The sequence below is a fragment of the Hippopotamus amphibius genome, chromosome 2, assembly GCF_030028045.1.
Source record: "Hippopotamus amphibius kiboko isolate mHipAmp2 chromosome 2, mHipAmp2.hap2, whole genome shotgun sequence".
Lineage (NCBI taxonomy): Eukaryota > Metazoa > Chordata > Mammalia > Artiodactyla > Hippopotamidae > Hippopotamus > Hippopotamus amphibius.
Window position 1 is genome coordinate 23943487 of NC_080187.1, and position 11563 is coordinate 23955049.

Below are 11563 nucleotides of genomic sequence, written 5' to 3' on the forward strand. Positions count from 1 at the left end.
CAAAAACCATGTAAGACACAGAGAAAGGAGAGGCTCCCTCTGGGATGGTGATCTGCTTAGGGTCTCAGACAGGCAGTAAAGAATTAAGGGGTGATTAAATCCCAAATCATCTGGCATTTCAGTGCTCAATTTTTTTCTGTACTTCCTGAATAAATGTTTTCACCAGTAATAGTTTATAGCTTCCACACTCCAGATTTACCACGGCTGCTTTTCACACAGTTAAAACGAGTAACAGCAGAGGGGTTGCCATTTTCTGGATTTGTATCTCAGTTCTGCCATTCACTCACTGTGTGGCCTGGGGAAAATGATGTAACCTCTCTGTTGCTTCTATGAGTGTGTTAAAGGGTCGTACTCCTTATGGATATTATGAGGAATACGTGGATGTAATGCATGGACTAGCCAGAAAATAATAACTCAACAAACTGTGCCATTATTATGATGTTAGGACAGAAGAGAGGACATAGTTTCTGTAACATGCAAGTTGAAGTTGTTTTCACCGAGGTAGCAGACCATCCCACTAATGCAGGCCGCCAGCAGGTGGCGACAGTATTTTCTTGCAAAAAGCTCTTGAGCGTCAAATGGTCACTTAAGTAGCTGACAGAAATCCGGAATCTTAACACCTTCTTAAGTGAGAAAAGAAATCTTGACTATTAAAATGTCAGTGTAGGAGTTAGCTTCTTAAAATTCATTTTGTCGAAGTCTAGTTGCTTTACAATGTTGTATCAATTTGTAGGAATTAGCTTTTGGTAGCCCTATATCTCCCTCGTGAGTTGACTCATTTAGAAATTGCTTCCTAATGAACTGCATAGTACTATTTAAGATTAGTCATTTAAAGGTTTGTGAAATCTTATCAAATAAAATGTTCTAAATAATAACTAGATATTGACAACTTCTGGGGGTTTTTTCTGATTAAGGAAGTAATATATTATCACCATCTAAAACTAGAAAATAAAAATATATTTTTAAAAATTGCCCAAAGATAAATGTTGGTGATACTTTATCTCCTGCTAGAGTTTTATCTTTACATATACTTTTAAAGATCATGCTTTTATAAAAATTCCCATTTGTCTTTTTTTCTCCATGAATTATTTACTTATAAGAAGAGTTCTATATCTGCCTAATGTTAAGTCTATGTGTTATACAAAAGGGTTTGTTAAAAGGAGCAATAAAGACACTAACGAAAATTACAACAAATCCCTGCATTCATAGAGGGTTCTACATTCTTCAAAGGACATTCCCGGGAATTATCTCATGTGCTCCCTTCTACAAAGAGGGGGATTTTGAAGAAGAAATATTATTCCCACTTTATAGTTAAAACATAAAGGTGTTGGGCCACATTATCGTACAAATCCCTTCTGCTCTGAGCAGATAGACACTCTGTGGGAGCTTTCTTCTCATTGAAAAGATGGAAACCACATCTGTCCACTGCAATCATACAGCTGTTAAAGGGTATGAGGCCGTTTTTATAAAAGTGCCTTTATATGCATGAAGTACTATATAAATATGGCTTTATTAATATCTTCTGCATCATCATTATTGTTACCTAAAGTGACATTTACAGGGGAAACTGTCTGCAGTAGTTAAATTAATAGAAAGTACACATAGTCACAGATCACTACCATCCAGGTTTTTTTTTCTAAAAGGAAAATATCAATAGCTGTTAGAAGATAGTTTCATTTTTCTGAAAGGAAAACTTTTGGTGAGAGGAAAACACTTTGCCCCTTTACATACACTTACTCCTTTTTAGAGTGTTATGAGGGTGACCAGACTGGGGAGCTTCTGTCTTATTCCTTTTCTCTGGGCAAATGTCTGATGAAATATTTAAATATACAAAAAAGCACAAAACCAAATTAAGTAATCTGTATTTAAAATTACCTGTGTATCCACTGCTGAGATAAAAGTATATGTTAAATTTTTGCCATAGTTAATTGTAGATCTCTTTTTGTAAAAGAAATACAGTATTACAAAAATAACTAGAAGCCATTCTCATCACTTTCTCAAAGTAAATGTGCATTTTTTTCTGTGTTATGTATTCCTCATAAACAAATATTCCGTTGATTTCACTGTTTTAGTTTTTGTATACATTGTTTCATACTCTGAATATCCTTTTGAAGCTTGATTTTCATTTAACATCATGTTTTTTACATTTATCTCTGTCGATAAACGTAAATCTACAGCATTCATTTTAACTGCTATATTATTTCCTTGTAAGAATAAGCAATCTCTAAGTTACCCATTTCCCTACTGGTAGAGGGTTAATTGATTTCCACTTTATTTGCTGATACAACAGTGCTGAAATAAACATCGTTGCTTGTGTCTCCTGGTCCATGGAAGGAAGAATACCTCTGGCCTAGCCACCAAGAGTTGGAATTGTTGGGTCATGAGATGTGCATATTTTTAACTTTGTACTAGATAGATAGTGCTTAATATTTATCAGTTGTTTCCTTTAGCATTTGTTTTTTGTATGTGTCAAATTTAAGAAGTTTTTCCTACTCTGAGACCATACTTAATTTCCTTGCCTCTCTGCTGAACAACTCAAAAATCTTAGAAAATATTCACTTCTGTCACCCCTCTCATCTTAAATGTCTATCTACATTTTACTTCCCTCTTATTTTACAACTTTCCAAATTAGTCATTTTTTAATATACTCAATGCTTATTTAGATTTACTGACATTTTTATGAATCTTTCATAAAAAGCATTCATTTTTATGAATTGCTTTTTCCATCCCACTACTTCCTTTTGGGATTAATGCTTCTGCTTCCTGACATACATCCTTTATATCTTTTTCTTGGAAAGAGTCAGTATGTTACACAATCTTTTCTGAAAATAATTGTATTTTACCCTTGCTCTTAAAGTAGAGTTTAGCTGGATATACAAGTCTACATTAATAGTTTTCTTCTATAAACATTTTTGAAGATATTATTCCATTGCCCTATGACTTCTAGTGTTTCGATTGAAGATTCATCAGTCTAAGTTAGTGGGCAATATTGCCCTCCAGGAACATTTGATAAGGTCTGGAGACGTTTTTGCTTGTCCCAATTGAGGGAAAGGTGCCACTAGCAGCTAGTGGATAGAGTCTGGGGATGCTGCTAAAATGTCCTACGACACGTAGACAGACCCCCACGGCGTAGAATTGTCTAGTCCAAAGTGTCCATAGTGCTGAGGTTGAGAACCTGGTTGAATTGTTGTTCCTTTGTAAGTAATGTTTTCCCCTTGTTTTTGTTTTTGTTTTTTTTTAACTTGTCTTTGTTGTTTTGGTGTTTCTCTATGGTATGACTAAAGTTGTATTGATTGTCAGTCATCTTGTTCAGGGCTCATTGTACTTCTTACATCTGAGAAATCGTATCTTTCACCAATTTTAGAATAAGCTATTTTCCCTTCAAGTATTCTCTCTTCTTCACTTTAACTTTTCTCTATTTCTGTAAGTCTTATTAGATATATATTGGAGCTTTTGTTTCTGTTTCCTGTGTTTATTAACCTGTCACATTTTCCATCTCTTTAAAAACTTAGGTTGCATTTGGGTAATTTCCTTACATATATCTTCCAGTTCACTAATTTTTCTTGCTACTATCTGTAATCTGCTTTTGAGATATGTTACTTTTTTTGAATTTTTGTTTTCTATATTTTTATTTTTAGAATTTCTCTTTATTTTTGAAATATTTCTTTTTACATACTCTTCTTTTTAAATAGGATTTTGAGGCTTTTGTCCTTAATTATTTGAACATATTTATTTCATATTATTTTTTAGATTTTAGACCACTTTTTCTATTATCTCAATTTATTGGTGCCCTCATCGTGTTGTTTGTTATGTGTGCTGACCTGTTCATGTTGGAAAGCATGCATGTGTGTTTTGTAATTTCAGATTGTGTCCTTATAGTATTTGGGCCTTGTGTGATTTGTGACCATCCTTTAATGGTCTGAGTATAAGGATTATTTTTTCTTCTAGGTGCCCTAGGAGTATCACCAACCAAAAACCTAACTTTACATTTATTTATCAGTGTGAAGGCTTTCCATACAAAATGAGTGGTATAAATCCTACCCTCAAATCCACATGAGGTGCGGTCCTGGGTTCTGCTACCTTAGCCGGGACTTTGTTTTTCCACGCTGATTCCCTGCAAATACAGGGATCTCACTTGTCATCTCATTGGGCCTCTAGGTGAAATTTTTCTAGTGAATATCCTTTCATAGAATGTCCTTCTTAGACATAGATTCATGCTAGAGACTCAGCTATTACTCTCTATTTCAACTCCAAGGTTATATTTCCTATCCTCTCTTCTTTGCTTTCCTGTCCAATCCAAGGGCATAAGGGCATTCATTCACAGGCTTACTTTTCTGTTTTTAATTTCCTCTTCATTTCTGGCACGTGGAGATTTCATTTCTTGTCAGCTAAGCTAAGCATTTAAAATAATTTCTATTGTATTTCATCCAGTGTTATGTAGGGATGGTTTTCAGACTGTATTTTAGCCAGAACTAGAAGTCGATGCTTGTCCTTCTCTCTCTCTCTCTTCACTCCTTTTCTATCTCTTCCCCTCAAGAGACTGATTAGCATAGGTCAACATGCACTGTGTCTGTTCTATTCCAGGATGGAATCACTGTGTTCATGTCATGGCTTTCGTGTAATGGCTTTTGCGTCCTGCTGTCTCCTTCTACTTCCTAAGATGCTGTTGGCCTGATAAGAACATTAAGGTCTATTTCCTTCCCTAGCCCTCTCAACTTCCTCTTCTCCCTTGGGGCTGCCTAAGACAGACCACTACCCTGCACACCAAGTAAGCTACCCACCCCTGTTTATTGTGTGCACATACACACATTCTTGCTTTGGTCTCAATATTTTTGTCTTCTTATATTGGTGTTGTGCTTTGCATGGGCCTTTCCTCAGATTAAGAAGGGACGATACCCTCCATTCTCTCAAGATTAGGATGGAAGAGTAGAGACTTTGGGAGACTGGAGTAGTAAGATGAATGCCAGAGAAGACAAGGAATGTCTCATTTCTGTCTCCTGCCCTGAAATTGGCCTTCCAAATTCACCTTTTATCAAAACATTATACTGGCGGTTTTCAGCTTTTTGCCCCAACTAATAAAATGGTCACTTGTTCCCCATTTTCCTTTTCATCCTTATGTATACTCTCTTGGTGAGAAACTCAGTAAGCAGGAAGGGTCATTGACATCCTAACAACCTGATAGAACATTTCCCTTTTGAGTCTTCTCAGATATAGACTTTTAAATGCAATTACTGAATATGCTACAATGACATTTTTATCATCTTTTTTTAATTGAAAACAACTAATTACTGATACAGATTTATACTTTCTGTTGCTCTTATTAAATTGCAGCTCTTTAAATATCTCATTTAAGGTTTTTCTTCTCAGAAGAGAAGAGCTAATAACCCACAAGGGAGCTTCTCATAAAGCTTCCGAGGCCCATGCCTGTTCGTAGGCGTTCACTCCGTGAATCAAATCACTGGAAAGTGCATCTGGAGATGACTCTGCCCATTTTCAAAGGATTTTTTGTTATCATTCCAGAAGTATGATAAGTTATTACAGCCAGTTCATCCTAAAATGTGTCCTTCTGCAGCATCACTGTAATATCGATGGGACATTTTTCCTTGGAATTATGGAGTAAAATAACTTATTTTATAATATGTATGGCCTGATTTTAAATAACAGACTGCAAGGGTGTCCCCAGTGTCTCTTGAAGAGAATACAAAATGTCACACAATAAAATACGTCACACAGATATTTCAGTGTTTTAAATTTGTACCAATTCTAATTTTTCCTGTTTTGGTAGCCAACATATATAAGATGTATCTTGTCATTTGTACAAAACTTTGTCCTTTTTAAATGATTCTTTTACATAAGCAGGTGAAATATGTCCTCCAGAAAGCTTAACATTCATTTAGATTTGTAACATAATGAAATGATGTGGCAGTTTGATCAGAGTAGAGACCAGTTATATTTCTATCTAGGCAATAACTACAAGTTAATTCCTCCTTTTTGTCATTCAAAGAATGTATCCTTCTTTAGCAACTTAAAAGACTAACTTCTGATGTATTTCAGAAGATAATTATTTTTGATAAGCCCCTGGCCCCACCTTCACTGAATATGTTATCTAGTCTAAAGCACTAGCTTTTTTTCTACCTTTTGAAGCCACTCAGTGTAAATTTCTCTGCTCCTCCGAAATGCCAGCCATTCAAGTATTGGTAGCTTGGTCCCAAGGTTCTCCTACAAATGGATCATTAGAGTTACTTGAGAGGTTTCGGTAAGGGATCCCAGCCCCTTCATACATTTCCATGACTAAAAAATGATCCTATACTCTGGTGAAGATGCCAAGCTTGCAGCTTTGGAAGGGAAAGGGTAGGGAGACAGACGTTTCAGCCAGCTCAACCTCAAATTTGCTTTTCTCTTTCTCCTAAGTGGACATGATTCCAAATCTGTTCACTCTCAGAGTCACTCTCCTCTGAGCCTATTCCAATAGGTTGGTAGCCCTTTTTGAATTATGATACCCGGAGCTGAATGTACACTGACATGTGCAAATTAGAACATAACTACAACAGAAAAAAATACCCCACTAAATCTAGAGACTGATGCGTGGTACTGAAAACATAACAATTTATTTCATTTCTCTTCTGCTCTTTCTGGATAAATGAGTTTCTAGAGATGCAGTAACCCTTTTAAGGATGTCACCATTGACTCATTCAACTCATTCAGTGAAACTAAAGTCTTTCACATTGGCTGCCACTAAGCTGGGTTTCCCTTTGTGCACTGTTTTCTTTATTATCTACATACAGGACCTCCCATTTTATCTTTATTAAATATTACCTGGTAAGATTAGAAACATTGAACTGGCCTGTTAAAACCCTTATCCTTCATCTTACAGTTATGTGTTGCTTACAAACTGATGGGCTAAGGACAGTTGTGTGACATTCACAAGAAATGAAACACCCAACCAGCTTACTTCTATCAACCAATACTCTTTGGGTCATCCAGTTAGTAAACCGCTTAAATATCTTTCTGTTCTAATGGCATTTTTTTCTGCTAATATCTTATGAGAATCCTTGTCAAAGGAACTGTCAAAAACCATTTCTAGTTAATCTGTGCCTGCCCCATTCTCAGCCATTAGCCATCACAACCTGTCAAAAACACACAAGATCCTAGTGACTGCTGCTTCCTTTTCTAGATGTTCATAGGCCCTTCCTAACTGTGCATAAGTCCCCAGAAGGCCCCAGCTTACTTTACTTCCTTTCTCACTTCTTTCACAACTCCCCTCAAAAGCGGTTTCATCTGGGATACAGATGTGTAAACAAGTACATGCACTGGCGTTGCCTGGTGTACTAGGGAAGGGATTCTGGCACACAGCATGATTAGACCTAATTGTCTAATGAAGAACTAAATGTTGATTGAGAGTCATAAAGCAAAGTCAAGTTCTTAGGTCAAAGAAAGGGATGGTGTCAGTTCTAGGAAAATTAGAGTAGTACTGAAAATGCATTCTTCAAATTCATTTATTCAAAATACGTGTATTTATTGGTAATCTTCCATTACATTGCAGAAGAGCTTTTTGCTGTGATTTGCCAATAGGGAAGAGTAGTTGGTGGAGATTTTCCAGCAGATCAGGGGTCAGAGGCCTAACCAAGTGCTGCTAGATTACAAAACACTGTTTTTGTCTCCTCGAGAGGGTTTGAGGAGTAAGGAAGGTTCTGGAGGCAGAGGCTTCTGCCTCAAAGCAGCTGGTCCCATGACATTAAGGAAGCACTCTGTAGATGGCACAGTGGATCCTAGTAAATCAGGGATGTCTCAGGTGATGTTTCTCAACTTCAGCCAATGAAATACCCTAGCAACATCAAAGGACCCCATGAAAATGATGATGCGTGGTTCAAAGTGTGCAAAGGATGTATACTGTGGTATAAAAACACAGAAGTTCAAGAGCCTCTATAAATGGAGCACATTCTACACAGGAATAGCCAACTCCAGGCACTCATACATGGGATGATGAACTTTTAATCATAAAACTATGCTTGTAACATACTGTTTTTGTATATCTTCCTGGATCCTTTAAGACAGAAGCTGTCCCTTTAAGACAGAAGCTGTCTAAAAGTTTATTCAGTTCAGATTCTTATAAAAAGAACTGAGCTTTTCCATACAGTCAACTGCAGTGGACCCTAACTGTAGGCTGTGCTCAGCTACTGGGAATGGCTTTGAGTGTTTGCTTTGAGACCACTTCTATCTGTAGCATGCTCAATGGCCATAGGTAAGGTGGGTACACACATCTCTGATGATGCTCTATCATTTTTTCCTTCATCTCTCTGTTTCCTATAGATTTCCTAAATCTCAGCAGCAAGGGGGAAGGAATTCCAACCTCTCAATAATAACGGATTCCTTATAAAACAAAAAGGGACCTTAGGAGAAATGTTTGCTAGCTGATCACTTAAGGATCTTTGCCAAAGGGCAGGTCAAATAACTTGTACTAATGACACTGCTGTATGGTTTCCGCAGGACACCCACTGATCGTGATCTAACCAACCTTCTTTTAAAAAGAGAGAGGAAGAGAGACAGAGCAGCATCGTGGGAAAGACAGAAGGGTTGGAACCCAGTAAACCAAATTCAGATCCTAACTCTGCTGCTTGCACCCATGTGACTCTCAGCAGATTTCCTAGCCTGTCCAAACCACCATTCACTCACCTATAAAATGAAGAAATTAATATTTCCAAACAGGGTTCAATTAATGTCAAATTATTTTAGCCCCCTTACCCTTCATTAGTATCAAAACAATGGACCGATCAGATGTTAGACATTCCTTTCAAACCCCCTGTCCTCTTTCTCTTCAGTAAGAAAGTAAGAATGAAAATCAGAATGACTCAAATGCAGTTATTCTAATACTGCGTATCCTAAAAGTTTGTTCTCCTTCATTAAGAGAGCATCATATACAGGGAAATACCTTGTGCATAAAGAAAGCAAAATTAAGCAAAATTTATTCATACTGGTTGAATATCAGAGCCATATGCAGACACTACTTTTTTTTAATGCGTCTTTTATTGGGGTATAATTGCTTTACAACGTTGTGCTAGTGTCTGCTACACAACAATGTGAATCAGCTATGTGTGTATATATATATATATCCTCCCTCTTGGGCCTCCCTCCCACCCTCCCTATCCCACCCCTCTAGGTCATAGTTACAAAGTTTAACACTAACCACATGGTTAAGGGTTTAGGAAACATAGGAGACTGAAATTATAATCCCTCCTTTAAAGTTCATTGTTTATAAGTAAGTGGATAACTAGGAGTTATATGTAGGCTACCTGTGGTTCAGCAGATCTTTTGTTTTAAAGACTAGTGATCAAATCAAGCAACTGAAACATCTATAGATAAATGAAGTTCCGACTTTGAATTGAGTCAAACAGGACCATAGCTTAGTCCTCATTTTTATTTTTAAAGAAATGTGTAACCATTTTTAGAGTTTCTCAAATAGCAAAACTCCACTTCCCTTTCTGAACAAGCCTTAATATTAATATCAAGATGCATATCTTAAATGAAGGTCATTTGATCAATAAGTTCAAATTCAAACAGTAAATATTGTTTTAAAGGATAAAGAACAAAAGTAAAGTTACTGTTAGAAAGATTAAAAAAGTAAAAGCAGAATAAGAAGATGCAAACACCTTTTCTCGAATAATGTGCTTCATTATTGTTCCTTTCTCCCCAATCTCATAGCTACACCCTTGCCGGTCCTGACACCATTGAGTGCCTGGCCAATGGCAAGTGGAGCAGAAGTGACCAGCAGTGTCTGGCTGTCTCCTGTGATGAGCCCCCCACCGTGGAACACGCCTCTCCAGAGACTGCCCATCGGTTATTTGGAGACATTGCATTCTACTATTGCTCAGACGGTTACAGCCTGGCAGACAACTCCCAGCTCCTCTGCAATGCCCAGGGCAAGTGGGTTCCCCCGGAAGGTCAGGCCATGCCCCATTGTATAGCTCATTTCTGCGAAAAACCCCCTGCTGTTTCCTACAGCATCTTGGAATCTGTGAGCAAAGCAAAATTTGCCACAGGCTCAGTTGTGAGCTTCAAATGCATGGAGGGTTTTGTACTGAACACCTCAGCAAAGATTGAATGTCTCAGAGGTGGGCAGTGGAACCCCTCCCCCCTGTCCATCCAGTGCATCCCCGTGCGCTGTGGAGAGCCACCCAGCATCATGAATGGCTATGCAATTGGATCAAACTACAGTTTTGGAGCCATGGTGGCTTATAGCTGCATCAGGGGCTTCTACATCAAAGGGGAGAAGAAGAGCGCCTGCGAAGCCACGGGACAGTGGAGTAGCCCCATACCCACGTGCCACCCTGTATCTTGCAGTGAACCACCGAAGGTTGAGAATGGCTTTCTGGAGGTAAGAGACTGATTCACAGGTGTCCGTGGCTTTCATCACTTGCAGGGCTGGTCCACTGTGACTTCTTCAGAAGCAAGGACACAAAAAGATTAATAGTTACATAACAGAAGCCACTAAATCTGTTGGTGGTAAATAGCAGAGAGAATTTGATAGAGGTTGTGAATCTTTTTAATCTATAGCTTTCCACCTTCTACTAGCATATAGACACTTGAAACACTTGATGGCAATATCTTAGCCCAACTATGAAGTTAGAATAAGATAGTTTTAAGAAAATACTATTTTGCTTTATAAAATTTATTCCAAGATGGATGTATTATTTATTTTTATAGCAATTGTGGTCTAAGCAGAACCTAGAGAAATCTGTTATCATTTCTAATTTTCAGACAAAAGATGGGGTTAAACCATCTTTTTTTTTTTTTTTTCACTACAAGGCGGTTTTTGCAGTTTTCTTTTAGGCAACCTAAAGGTAATTTCATCAGGACAAAGGTTACATCAGATACACACACATCCTCCTTCCTCGTTAGTCTGTGTCTTCTCGTTAAATCTATCAAGAAAACAAGAATAAGAATCTGTTCCCTCAAATCGAGGGCCATTTTAAAGAGACAATATTCTAATTAAACGCTTTTTAAAAACTCACACATACATAGTGCCTTTCTCCTTTACATTCTAAAACAACAGTGAAAGCCTTTTATTTAAGACTTTTGATCAGATGTACTAGCTTTTCATTGGAAGAAGGTGTGTAGTATCTGTAAGGAGGCTTTCTTCGTTTATTCATTTAACAGATATTTCTGGAGCTCCTACCAGATGCCAGGTAAGCACTGGAGCTCTAGTATTTAATAATACAGATTAAGTCTGTGATGGCATGGTGTTTACATGCATGTGGGGTACCCAAGAAATGGAGAAATAAACAAAACAAATAATTCTGTCCTAATACCAAGAAGTTCACTGCCGCATGGAAGCTAGGCTTATTATCATTAACAAAACCATCATAATCTTTTTAAAGTTTTCATAACTAATTCATCTTTATACTGCCTAAAAATAGCCTCTTATTATATTATTCATTTATGTATTTGAATGTTGAGAGTATGAATATTAAATTTTTTGTTTAAAAGATAAAATAGTACTTTTTATTTTCCATCCTTACGTTATGGCAACAATTTTTTAAAGTTATATCAAGAATGAACACAAAAC

The 11563-nt window shown here is 37.2% G+C and overlaps 1 protein-coding gene across 1 annotated transcript in view; it reads left to right on the plus strand.

Annotated features, from left to right (window-relative positions):
- The window catches only part of SVEP1 (sushi, von Willebrand factor type A, EGF and pentraxin domain containing 1), a 200802-nt gene that overhangs the window by 153065 nt on the left and 36174 nt on the right, over positions 1-11563 (plus strand). Inside the window, exon 37 of the mRNA XM_057722390.1 lies at positions 9700-10372. Coding sequence (XP_057578373.1) covers positions 9700-10372 — 673 coding nt within the window. The remainder of the gene's footprint in view (positions 1-9699; positions 10373-11563) is intronic.